Consider the following 14330-nt stretch of genomic DNA (forward strand, 5'->3'; position numbering starts at 1 on the left):
CTTCACTGGTTTAGTCCAGTACCAGTGCCTGTTCAATGTGTGTTATCCTCACTGGTTTAGTCCAGTACCAGTGCCCTGGTTCATCAAAAAGCATGCCCATAGTATAATGCAGTGGTTCTCAAATGGGGGTACGCGTAGTACTGCAGGTGGTACAAAATTAAAAGCAAGCTATGTTTTATTTTTCACCCTGGAGTTCTGCTTCTTTTGTGGGAAGAAATTAGCCAACAATTGCATAAAGCACAGGCCCTTTTAATATTCATGTTCAAACTGCCAAATAGAAAGCACATAAGTGCATTATTGGCAGAAAAGGTTTGAGAACAACTGGTATAATGCAAATCTATGTGTGTCCTACAACGATGCCTTGCTGAAAAGGCTCTCCAGATCATAGGTGTAGTGTGAGTCCAAAGTGGGTATTTATGCCTTTATTCTTTCAACAGATTCACCAAGGGACATTTCACACTACAATCTTGAGTTTTCGGCTACTCCGCTGATAGAAACAATTTAACTATCTGCTCCCTCCGCCATTTTAAGTAGAACAAAATAAAAAATACTTAGCCTACATGCCAAAATGGAGAGGTGGCTGCTTAATAAATCGAACAAAAGCTCGGAAGTGCCATCTACCAGTGCGTCTACTCCTCCGCGATCCTCAGAGGAGGATCGCTTGTCCCACCGGCCTGGGACAAGTCTACAGGCCGGTGAGAATAAAAAGGAACAAATTAGGCGTCATTATCAAAAAGAATTTCTGAAATATGGATTCACTTGCCAAGTAAAAGGTAACCTCGACCACCCACAATGTGTGATTTGCTGCGATGTTCTGGCGAATGAGAGCTTAAAACCTGTCAAACTGAAACGACATCTCGAAACCCGCCATCCCGAGGACGCTACGAAACAAATGACTTTCTTTCTGCAAAAAGAAGCTGCCCTGCAAGGTCAGAAGACCGCAGTGCATGAGCAAGCAACCTTGCCCGCCAAAGCCTTGGCAGCATCCTACGAAGTGGCCCACCTTGTGGCAAAAGCACAGAAGCCACACACAATTGCCGAAAGCCTCATCCTCCCTGCAGCAATTGCGATGACCCTCGCAATGCATGGTGAAAAAATTGCAAGTGCGCTCAAGCAAATACCCCTCTCCAATGACACAGTGTCCAAGCGCATTATCGAGATCGCTAATGACATGAAATGTCAGATAATCGAGAGAGTAAAAAACTGCAGGTTTTCTTTACAGTTAGATGAGTCTACTGACGTGACAAGTGTCGCACAATTGTTGGTGTTTGTTCGCTACAGTTATGAAGGAAAACTTCACGAGGACATGCTGTTCTGCTCTCCGATGGAAGGAAGGTGTACCAGCAGTGACATTTTTAATTGTCTCAATGGTTGGATGGAAGATGCAGGGCTGCAATGGGCCAACTGCCTAAGCATATGCACAGACGGTGCGGCAGCTATGTTGGGGAAAATAAAGGGCTGAAAGCAAAGGTCCTTAGCGTTGCACCACATGCCAAGTTCACCCATTGCATTATCCACAGAGAAGCCCTGGCATCCAAGACACTTGAGCCCGAGCTTAACAATGTTCTCCAGACAGCAATTAAAATGGTGAATTTCATCAAATCTCGCCCACTCAATACTAGACTCTTCACCCTTCTCTGTCAGGAAATGGGGTCTTCACACGAATCCCTTCTTTTCCATTCTGAAGTTAGGTCGCTTTCACGGGGGAGGTTCTTACACGCCTGTTAGAGTTGCGAAGCGAGGTGCGCACCTTCCTCTCAGACGCAAACTCCGCTTTTGCGCACCATCTCACTGACTCGGAATGGATAGCCCGTCTTGCTTATTTGTCATGCATATTCAACAAATTAAATATGCTCAACCTGTCACTACAAGGCCTTAACAATAACATCCTGACCCTCTCGGACAAAGTGAATGCTTTCACAAAAAAGCTGCAGCGTTGGGCAGTCCGTGCGGAGAGTGGGGATTTTGAGATGTTTTCGGAGCTGCATGACTTTTTGGAGGAGGAAGACGTGAATGTAAATTCATCGAAGGCCTCCATCAACGTTCATCTCCAAAGCCTCCTCGAAAAATTCCATCAATATTTTCCGACGGGAAATGTGGAGAATTATGATTGGATACGACAACCATTCACCAGCTGCTCTTCAAACGATCTGTCATCTGAGCTCGAAGATGCGCTGCTTGAGCTATCCAGTGACCGAACCATACAGACATCGTTTGCCTCAAAATCACTGGATGAATTCTGGCTGTCGCGCAGGAATACCCCAGATTGTCCAAGGCTGCCATGGACATTCTAACTCCTTTCGGGTCGACCTATCTGTGCGAGAAGACATTTTCGTTCCTCGCATATATAAAAAATAAATGCAGATGTCGGCTCAGCACCGTGGAGGAAAATCTCTGTGTCGCCGTATGCAGCATTCCTCCTAGAATTAACCTGCTATGTTCACGGAAGCAGGCCCACCCTTCCCATTGAAATTGTTAAAGATAGTAAACCAGAAAAGCGAAATAAAAAAATACCGTTATTGTTATCGCCATATATATAATTCATGTAACGTTGGAAGCCTAATGCTGTGTGTGCGCGTGTGTGTGTGCGTGTGTGTGTGTGTGTGTGTGCTTTTGTGTGCGTGCGCGCCACGCACATAGCGTTCTGATCTGATAGCGGCAGCCTACACTTGTTTAATCGTGATTGTTTGGTTTTCTCGGATGTTGTTCATATGGAATAAATAAAACAAATTACTTTGCTTACTATTTTTTGCTTGATTTAGTTGTTAACGTTTGAGGGGGTATTTTGAGTAAGGACTTAGAATGGGTTTGGGGAAAGTGGGGTCGTCAGACCTTACAATACTTTTTTGTGGGGTCGCCAGACAAAAAGTTTAAGAACCACTGCACTAGAACACTTGGCCAGATCTGCATTTGAACTCCACGCTGTCACTGTCACCCTTCCTATCAAGCTCTCCATTGTGGTGATCTACCGTCCTCCAGGTCCCCTTCGTGACTTCTACGAGGAGATGGATGCCTTTCTCAGCTGCTTTCCTGAAAATGGCACACCACTCATTATCCTTGGCGACTTCAACCTCCTGCCAGAGAAGTTGCACTCACCTGAATTAACCAACTTTTTCGCCACCTTTGACTTAACACTATCCCTTACTCCTCCCACACACAGGGCCGGGAACCAACTTGACCTGATATTCAGAAGGTCCTGCGGTACCGCTGCTCTCTCTGTTACCCCACTCCCTGTGTCTGACCATCACTTTGTTGCATTTTCTCTCCCCTTGAAGTCCTCTCCCCCACACCTCTCTAGTCCCCGCATTGTCACCAGCCGCCGTAACCTCAAATCCCTCTCTCCCTCTACGTTTGCCTCTACTGTTCTGTCTTCACTACCTCCTATCGAACGATTCTCTCAACTATCTACAGATGAATCCTCAGACACTCTGCTATCCTCCCTCTCCTCCTCTTTGGACTCCCTCTGTCCCTTCCACTCCAGACCTTCGGATCCCCCCCCCCCCCCCCCCAACTAGAGCAGAGTGCAGGCAGCTGAGAGGAAATGGAAGACATCAGACTGTCCTAATGATCTATCTCACTATCTTTTCCCTCTCTGATTTCACCTCCACTGTGTCAACAGCCAAATCTGCCTTCTACCGCACCAAAATCAACTCCTCCGCCTCAAACCCCAGGAAACTGTTTTCCCTGTTCTCGTCCCTCCTCAACCCTCCCTCCCCTCCACCTCCTTCCTGACTCACTGCTGAAGACTTAAGTTCCTACTTTACCCAGAAGGTAAAGGACATTAGCTCCTCTTTTATCCCTGCCTCCATCCTCCCTCCTCCCATCGCCACCTCTGTCTTTTCCCAATTTATCCCACTCACCTCCGACGAGGTCAACAGAATAATAACATCTAACCATGGCACCACCTGACCCCTTGACACTATCCCTTCCTCTCTGTCCCAAGCGACATCCTGCCAATTCTCACTGCACTTTTCAACTCCTCCCTCACTTCAGGCATTGTTCCAGCATCTTTCAAGACTGCCAGAATAAAGCCTCTCCTCAAAAAACCGACTCTTGATACCACCGACATCCAGAACTACAGACCGGTATCTCTTCTTTCATTCCTCTCTAAAACACTGGAACATGCCATCGCTAACCAACTGTCCTCCTATCTTTCATCTAACAACCTGCTTGACCCTCACCAGTCAGGCTTCAAGAAGGCACACTCCACTGAGACGGCTCTCCTCGCGGTGACTGAGTCCCTCCGTGCTGCCAGAGCCTCGTCCCTCTCATCGGTTCTCATTCTCCTTGACCTGTCCGCAGCATTTGACACGGTAAAACACCAGATCCTCCTTGCCACTCTCGCTGAACTTGGCATTGCTGAATCTGCCCTTTCCTGGTTCAAATCATACCTGACGAATCACACTTTCAGGTAACAAACCTTGCACGATTGAAACTGGTGTCCCTCAAGGCTCTGTGCTGGGGCCTCTTCTGTTCTCCCTCTATACCAGATCTCTGGGCTCTGAAATTATATCACACGGCTTTTCCTATCCCTGCTATGCTGACGAAATGTAGCTATTTCTCTCTTTCCCCCGATTGCAACACGCATATCTGAATGTCTGGCAGACGTCAGCACTTGGACAACTGCCCATCACCTGAGGCTCAACCTCAACAAGACTGAGCTTCTCCTAATTCCAGGGAAGGATTTCCGACACATAGACTTACTGGTCACTGTTGAGAACATCACTGTATTACCGTCTCCAACTGCCAGAAACCTCGGTGTGGTACTGGATAATCAGTTATGCTGCACCGCAAACATCACTGCAGATTTGCACATCCGCAGGATCCTGCCCTTCCTCACGAGGGAAGTAGCTCAGCTTCAAGTACAATCACTGGTCATCCCCCGCCTCGACTACTGTAACTCGCTCCTGGCTGGACTCCCTACCTCTGCGATTAAACCATTGCAGCGCATCCAGAATGCTGCAGCGCGCCCTCGTATACAACCTACCGAAATTCTCCCATGTGACCCCCCTCTTCCGGGACCTCCACTGTCTCCCTGCAGTAGCTCGCATGAGATTCAAGATGATGGTACTGGCATACAAGGGAGTCGATGGAACTGCCCCTGCCTACCTTCAAGCATTGGTAAAGCCACACACACCAGCTTGATCCCTCCGCTCAACTACCTCAGCTGGACGTCTGGTACAGCCATCGCTAAGAGCAAGCCAAGGTTGATCAACAAAGTCACAACTTTTCTCTGTTTTGGGACCTCAGTGGTGGAATGAGCTCCCTGCCGATGTCAGGATTGCACCAGCTTCCGCAAAAGACTCAAAACTCACCTGAGTTCACCCCGACTCTGCATAGCTACCCAGCCCCTTCCAGCCACCATTGTATGTTGTACGCCCTGGCACTTAATGTACGCACTGATTGTACGCACTTAATCTACATTGCACTTATTCATAGTACTTAATTGTGTAGCATCTGCAGTAGCTGCTATCATTGCTGTACACGGGGAATGGGTTAGCCTAGCGATTGTTAGTATTTGCACTTGGTTCTATGAAGATCTTTACTGTACTGACAGCGATATATTGTTTCACTTCTTATGACAAATGAACTTATTGTAAGTTGCTTTGGATAAAAGCGTCTGCTAAATGCCCTTAATGTAAATGGGTCAAGCTGGAATATCAGAGGTCAAGTGCACAGGGGGTCAAAGGTGAAAGGTGGCTGACCTCTCGGTCCAGGGGTGCGGAGGTGCTGATGGCTCCGCTGGCGTTGATGGAGAAGAGGCTCTGGAGGTTGACCAGCCGGTAGAACACCTGTCCGCTGGAGCCCAGGTCTGGGTCTACAGCCTGGGGAGAAAGGGGACACACCTTCATCTTAATACTGGGTCTATAGCCTGGAGGACAGAGACACCTGACTGTTAATGAGACGTTGGAACACCTGACCGATGGAGCCCAGGTCTGGGTCTACAGCCTGGGGAGAGAGGGGACACCTTCATCTTAATACTGGGTCTATAGCCTGGAGGACAGAGACACCTGACTGTTAATGAGACGTTGGAACACCTGACCGATGGAGCCCAGGTCTGGGTCTACAGCCTGGGGAGAGAGGGGACACCTTCATCTTAATACTGGGTCTATAGCCTGGAGGACAGAGACACCTGACTGTTAATGAGACGTTGGAACACCTGACCGATGGAGCCCAGGTCTGGGTCTACAGCCTGGGGAGAGAGGGGACACCTTCATCTTAATACTGGGTCTATAGCCTGGAGGACAGAGACACCTGACTGTTAATGAGACGTTGGAACACCTGACCGATGGAGCCCAGGTCTGGGCCTATAGCCTGGGGAGAGAGACACCTGCACCTTGATACTGGGTCTATTGTCTGGGGGAGAGAGACACCTGCACCTTGATACTGGGTCTATAGCCTGGGGAGAGAGACACCTGCACCTTAATAATGGGTCTATAGCCTGGGGACAGAGGGGGGACACCTGGATGTTAATGAGCACAAATGCACAAACGCACACACGTACACACATACACACACAAACATCCATGCATATTTTTTATAGCACACACGCCTTGAGACAAATGACGACTTTCATAAACGTTTGTGTGTGGTGTGTGTGTGTGTGCTGTTTGCATCAGCATAGACAGTCATTTGTCTTGACAACATGCGTTTGTTGGAGGGAGTGAGTGTGATGAAGATCAAGGGAATATGTGACAGAGGAAAGGCAAAGTGGGTGAGAGGGGGAGGAAGACTACATAAAATCCTATGAACTCCCCATCATTTCAGTTCACAGTAAGGATTTCAGTGAGAAGTGAGGCAAAGTATTCTGATGAACCGGTTGTCCTTGTATAGAACCAGTGTGCAGAGTGTAGCCTGGTCACCACACAGTTCAGTCAGTTGACCTACTGTGTACCTGAGATTTGTTCCTTAGTCAATCGGTTCTTCCTTTCCTATCTTTCTCTTCTTCTTTTGGCATTTTTATATTATTCCTTTTCCAGTAGAAATCTCCACTTTAGATAACATTCCTTTATTTTTCTTCATGTTTCGTCATTTTAAAGCTCATCTCTCTCTCCCTTCCACCCTGTCTATATCACTATCTCTATCTCTCTCTATATCTTATTTATCGTTCTTGCATTTCTGTCTCTCTCTCTCTCACTGCGGGATGCTAAAGTAGGGTCCTGCAGCGTGTTTCACCTCTACATTGTGTCTGACTGCTGGAGAGGCCAGTGGGGATCAACACATATCATTAACATTAACAACAACACTCTGATGGAACTAAACAGTGAGAGAGGGCAGACAAGACATAAGCCACTTTCACAGTGTGTGTGTGTGTGTGTGTATGCTTATTAGTCTGTTGGTTTGTGTGTGCGTGTATGTTTATGGGTCGATGTGTGTGCATGTGGGTGTGAGTCTGTGTGTGTTTGTGTATGTGTGTGTGTATAGGGGTATGTGTGTGGGTTGATTGGTATATGTGTGTATGTGTGTGTTTGTGTGTTTTGTGTGTTTGCATGGAAGTGTGTGTGTGTGTGTGTGTGTGTGTGTGTGTGTGTGTGTGTGTGTGTGTGTGTGTGTGTGTGTGTGTGTGTGTGTGTGTGTGTGTGTGTGTGTGTGTGTGTGTGTGTGCGTGTGTGTGTGTGTGCATTTGTTTGATTGCATGTGTGCGTGCAAGCTTTTGTGTATCCTCTAACCAGCCTATAACCAGAGTCTTAATTAACTTTAAATTGATCCTCTGTTGGGGTCGAGGCCTTCATGGCCCGATGCCTTGATGACTCAAGAGCTCGGACAGAAGAGATAATGTCATCACGCACGCGCGCGCACACACTAACACACACACGCACACACACACAAACATTTCCATGCAAACACACAGAAACACACAGAAACACACACACACACACACACACACACACACACACACACACACACACACACACTCCTTTCTCACACTCACAATGTAAACTATTGCCTGGCACTGTGGGGAGCAGGAGATGAATAGAAACACATAAATAATAGACTTCCTTTTAAATGGTGCGGTTGGTTTCCCCAGGAGACCAGGAGAAGCTTTTGCTCTGTATTGGTAACACCTGGAATATTGCAGGTAGGAAATTAAAGGAGACACAATAAAATAAGTTGTGTATATTATCCCGGAAGGGAAAAAGGACGTCACAGCGGAAAGTACTATCCAGCTATTTTAGAAAGAAATGACCTATAATACAATAGTTAAGGAGCAAATAAAGATTCAACATCACATGTAATTCAATAGGAGGAAAAAGTACATTTTACTAAACAACAATTCCACTACTGTTAAGACTTTGAAAGTAAAGGTTGTAAGTGAATTGAACTGATACTGGCATATCATATATCACCATATGTATAGCTGGCAAAATACAGAGACATTGTGTCGACATTTATATGATCGCATCTGCATCAGATTTCAGAAAGCACTAAAGGACATTACTACTCCTCGTTCAGGAGACACATTTATTCAAAGGTACCTGGCTACATAGTAATTCATAAATGTTAATCTTAGCATTGCAACCCCTATGCTTTCCCATCCGAAGCAACCGGAACACAGCAGGTCTAATCTTAGGCTGTTGGTTCGTTTCCAACAGAGAGTTGCAACTGAAGCCAAGAATAAAATAACAGCCCACTGAAGTGAAAAGTGGAATTATCAAGAGAAAAAAGCTAGTTAGTCATCGCACAGGAATATTATCGACACAACGGGGGAGTAGGCATACAACTTTAGTTCAAAAGAACCTGACATCTTAAACTGAGCGATGATTGACATCCGCCTCACTCTCTCATTCCTCTCTCTTTCATGCTCACTCGCTCACTCGCTCGCTCGCTGGATGTTTTTTTTTAACTGAAAGTCAAACCGTGTCTTTTGCTCTTGAAAGAGTCCGATCCCCAGCGCTTGCCAAGCTCCGAGATCTCATCTCTTGTATATCTTTTCTTCCTCTGTGTCTCCCCCGCTCTGCGTCTCTCTCGTACACCTGTCAAACACCTGTCTTTCCCTTGTCGTTCTCTCCATCTCTTCCCTCTCATTTTCCCCGCCTGTATCTCTTCATCTCTACACCACAATGTTTTTACCCTTTCCCCCCCCAAAAAAACTCCAAATCAATAAATGGCGTGCTGCTGCTGCACTGGGGTCACGTACCCATGGCAACGGTTCCACAACAACAACCCCAACAGAAATCGGTTGACATTGGTTGTTTAAGCAAATTGAAAAACAATCCAGAACATCCAGGAAAGTCCCACCTGAGCAATCTTAATGCATGAATCAAACAAAACATTTAAAACCAGCATTGCATTCTCTAATTTTCTATCTCATTGGTTCTCAAACTGTGGTATGCGTACCACTGGTGGTACATGATATAAAAATCCCTTCTCTCACTCTCTTATCTCTCTCTTTCTGTTTTCCAGTTCCCTCTCTCTCTTCAATCTCTCTCTCTTTGGCTTTGTCCGTCTCCCTTCTCCATAACCCCCATCTCTTTGCTCTTTGCTTTGTAACAAGGTCAGGGCCATCCACTCCAGCCTAAATCTGTTTAATACCTGCCGGTACAAAGCCCTCCAGAACCCCGCCCCCTTCCAGCCTGGAAGCCGGCCCAGCCAGAGTGCTCCTCCTCTGGGGGAATCACACCATCTGTTTGGGGAAGGGAAGGCTTTCCAAGGCACTCAAGTATCCTTACCGAGGGGGAAGGGAATAGTTCAGCGCTGGAACATGTTCAAGGCGTATCTCATAAAGAATACAGGCAGGACTCCTGGATGCTAGGCTTTGGCATGGCGTCTGCCTGCTCTGGTGTGTGTGTGTGTGTGTGTAGGGGGATCGTGCGTAAGTGAGTGAGTGTGACTTTGAGTTTGTGTATGTATGTGAGTGTGTGTGTGTGTGTGTGTGTGTGTGTGTGTGTGTGTGTGTGTGTGTGTGAGAGTCAGTTTGTGCGTGTGGGGGGGCTGGGCGTGTGTGTGTGTGTGTGTGTGTGTGTGTGTGTGTGTGTGTGTGTGTGTGTGCGTGTGCGTGTGCGTGTGCGTTTCAGATGGAGGGTGGATGTGTGTGTGCGTGCGTGTGAGTGCCATACCTTGACCCGTCCAACGTAAGCGTTCTCTCGTCCCTCGCTGACGCTTAGGTTGACCGGCAGCGAGAGATCAAACAGCGGGTCGTTGTCGTTGACATCGGTTACCATGACGTCCACCGTCGCTGTGGAAGTCTGGAGGCCACATGCACACACACACACACACACACACGGTTAGTGGCCAATTCAACAGTAAAAATCTATTTCTAAAGGAGAACAGCAGATATGGGAGGAGGCGAGAGGAGAGGAGGAAATGAGGAGAGAGGAGAGGAGGAGGGATGAGAGGAAATGAGAGAGGGGGAGAGGAGGCAAGGAGGCGAGGAGCTGTAGAACAGAGTAACAGGAAGGTGGAAGAGATTAGATGGGGAAAGAGGAGAGTTGTGGATACAGGACCGTGAGAGCGGAAGAGGGAAGACTTTTATTGAAAGTTTATTGATTTTGTCTTTCTCACTTCCACACATTTCCAAAATAAAGAAGATCACATTCAAATGAATCATCCCAGGAACTGAGAAACACGAGAAACACGACCCACGAAGTTCACTCTGTGGAACGTGGGCACCCATTCTCTCCGGTCAAGATGGTACCAAACTGAAAAGCCACCACTTCCTGCTAAATAGCATTTGCTAATCCACCCTTCCTCCCCCTTTAACGCTCCCTTGTCTGCCGAGCTAACGCTACAATTAGCTCCTCCGTTTGTAGGCCTGAGTTTCTCCCCTTTATACCCTTTGAATTCTTATGATGTAAAGCAGGGGTCAGCAACCTTTTCAACATGCAGTGCCAGTTTGACATTTTCTCATTAATGAGTGTGCCTTAAGCAGCGGCCAAAAACATTTCCAGAAGACCTGGAATGGTACTATTTCCTTATAGTCCACAATCGTGCATCAACATTTTAAATGTTTTTTTGGTTGTTATATTTGCAACATGGGCTTACAAATTATAATAACATATGTCCCATCTTAAAACACCATTTTCAGAAACTCATTCAAAATCATATTTGCACTGTGAGAAAGGTAAAAAACGAGACTATATGAGAATGTTGGAACCATCCACATCAATATCTTTAAGACATGTACAGCTTTGCAAAACCTTGTGAAGGCGATGCATACAGGCCACTTGCAACAATATTTAAATATTTTCTTCTCTATTTCTCACAACATAGGTTTAAAAACTATTAATTGATCCCATTTTTTAATAATTAATAAAATTAGAAAATATATATATATATATTTTTTTTTTGTGCCAATGATTATGCTGCCCTGCCTGGGGTTGCCGACCCCTGATGTAAAGTGTAGTAAGGAGGATCATGAGGATCATAGAAGAAGCACCAAGCACGTACTTATATTCACTGTCAGCTGTTTTAACACTCAATGGAAAATGCAACTAAATGTTAGCGGGCCCTTACAAGGATAGCTAGGATAAGATGCTACATGATGCTAAGTATTTTTAGGAACCAATAGCAAAGGTATTGGGGAACCCTAGAGCTTAAATGTAGTTCTGGTTCCCCTGTTTCCCAACCACTATCAGCTCAATAGTTATCTAGTTTGATAGATATCTATTGAGCTGAAGTAATAGTTATCTGCTGAATAAAATACCTACAAATTGTATTTCCGAGTTTCAGGATAATATTGATTTGGGATTTGGATTTTGACAGGATTACTGTGTGGCTCCGGTGGCTCATAATGAACAAACTATAATCATTTAACCAAATGATCTACAGACTCCACATGGCCAATGTGACTTTTTACGCAAACAATTGGTTTCATGCTGAATACATTCAATGAACTCTCATTATACATTTACTGATCACGCTCCATGGTAACACAAACATCAATAACACTGCCACGAGCCTCACCTCATCACTTAACTGTAATCAATATACACCCAGCCAACCAGAGCCAGTATTAGTGTGGGGGTCCATGGAGCGAGGATTCCTTGTACGTTTTTATAATGAAACAGATGCTAACATCACTTCAATTCTCCAACATCACTTAACAGGCATGAATTAACACGAGCCAATCAGAAACCTAATCGGAAAAGTATTCATCCGAGGCTCTTCTGAGGGGGAGAATACATTATACGTTGGAGTACATGAGGAAGCTGATACTACAATGGAGAACCCATCTTCCTGTCAAAGCTATGGGGGATTGAAAAGAGGGGATACACACACACACCTACAGTCGGCCCCGGGGCCCGGGCAGCATGATTAATCTGGGGGCCAAACAACCAATTAGACACTATTCACTCCACCACTCCAAGAACAGGATGCTTAATAATAGGGGACATGTAGGGTGTGTGCTTTTTGGTGTGTGTGCCAGTGTGTGTGTGTGTGTGTGTGTGTGTGTGTGTGTGTGTGTGTGTGTGTGTGTGTGTGTGTGTGTGTGTGTGTGTGTAGTTTTGTGTTGTTGGGTGTGAGTGAACACAGTGGAGACCTTGGCCATGAATGACGTTGATAAATGGGTCTGTATAAGACAACTCTCACCCCTCTTTTCATTACTCCTTCCTTCCCTTCTTTTTCTTCCTGCCTCTTTATTCTCTCTCTCTCTCTCTCTCTCTCTCTCTCTCTCTCTCTCTCTCTCTCTCTCTCTCTCTCTCTCTCTCTCTCTCTCTCTCTCTCTCTCTCTCTCTCTCTCTCTCTCTCTCTCTCGCAGCTCCTCTTAGGCCTTGAAGTCGTATGCTGAGCAGCTTCTCCAAACCATTTAGTCACATTATGAGCTTGGGGCAATACAGAAAATGCTGCTAAAGCCTTATTTTGTGTGTGTGTGTGTGTGTGTGTGTGTGTGTGTGTGTGTGTGTGTGTGTGTGTGTGTGTGTGTGTGTGCGTATGCGTGCGTGCGTGTGAGTGTGTGTGTGTGTGTGTGTGTGTGTTTGTGTGTGTGAGTATGTGTGTGTGGGTGTGTGTGTGTGCCTGCCGGTGCGTGTGTGTACCTGGTCCAGTGTGCACACACACACACACACACACACACACACACACACACACACACACGCACACACACACACACACACATAGAAATACAATAAAAATAAAAAAAATCTCAGGCCCACACACATTATCTTTAAAAATGTATCGCTTCCTTCCTATTTAAATCTTATTGACAAAGAAAGAGTGACAGAGAGAGACTTGGAGAGAGAGAGGTTGGAGAAGTTCAGTGTATTCAAATTAAGGTCATCTTCCTTTAAGAAACATTAAACTTCACATTTTAAGTTGGGAGGGGGGGAACAATAATGAAAGATGGATAAGAGGAAGACTCATGATGAAAAAGGGAAGGATGAGGAGGGGGGCGAGGACTACGATCAACCAAATTGAAAACATTGCATGTGTGTATGTACATGCATGTCCACATGTGCGAGTGCCACTGTATGTGTGTGTGTGTGTGTGTGTGTGTGTGTGTGTGTGTGTGTGTGTGTGTGTGTGTGTGTGTGTGTGTGTGTGTGAGTGAGTGAGTGAGTGAGTGAGTGAGTGAGTGAGTGAGTGAGTGAGTGAGTGAGTGAGTGAGTGAGTGAGTGAGTGAGTGAGTGAGTGTGTTTTGTGTTCACTTGTGCATGCGCGGGCGGGCAGACATGTATGTCTTTGATTGAGAAGAATTGGATTCAGCCACTGTGAGGAAAATATCAATCCAATCACAGAAGGGATTTCAGCTCATTACTTGAAAATAAAGGGGCATGAGACAGCAACGCGGTGACCGGTCACAATACAGAGATCAAGCACGTTTAAAAGGCTTCAAAAGCCACGAGTCCACCATTTCCTGTTCCAATTAACCTGCAACCCTTTCAACAGTGGATCTGTAGTCACAGGCATGGCTTTAATTCGGGCGTGTATATTATATTTGGGGTTAATACTCATATAACTCACAAAAACTGTCTGTTGTTTTAGCTTTGAAGAAACTTGCTTGTGCCGTTTTTCTAAAAACCTTTGTCGCCTGTCCAATTTTGATTATGCCGTTTACTTTGTCCTCACCCTCATCTGTATTTCAGACGTGGATCTCACTTGGACACAGGATAAATGTCTTGGTGAAGTCCACAAAATGGACAAAAATATTTTTTGGTTTCTTTATATTCATTGCAGTCAGTGGGCACTTGTCATCAGGCCTGGCCCTTTGACACTGGACCAATGATTTAGTACTATTACTATAACATGGCCTTGACTAAAAAATTGATTATCATGAAACTGTGGTCATAGAGAAAGGAAAACATTCCTACATTGTGTTATGTTTAAACCAGGGGGTTTTAGGACTGTAAAGTTAGACTGAGACCCAAAGACTTAAAACGGCAGTTTTATGA

General features: G+C 45.7%; 1 protein-coding gene across 1 annotated transcript in view; it reads right to left on the minus strand.

Annotated features, from left to right (window-relative positions):
* LOC130371258 (protocadherin-15-like) overlaps positions 1-14330 on the minus strand; it is a 191955-nt gene that overhangs the window by 92360 nt on the left and 85265 nt on the right. The window contains exons 20-21 of the mRNA XM_056576975.1: positions 10059-10187; positions 5706-5825 (exon numbers count right to left, since the gene is read on the minus strand). Coding sequence (XP_056432950.1) covers positions 5706-5825; positions 10059-10187 — 249 coding nt within the window. The remainder of the gene's footprint in view (positions 1-5705; positions 5826-10058; positions 10188-14330) is intronic.

This window comes from Gadus chalcogrammus, chromosome 18, assembly GCF_026213295.1.
Source record: "Gadus chalcogrammus isolate NIFS_2021 chromosome 18, NIFS_Gcha_1.0, whole genome shotgun sequence".
Classification (NCBI taxonomy): Eukaryota; Metazoa; Chordata; class Actinopteri; order Gadiformes; family Gadidae; genus Gadus; species Gadus chalcogrammus.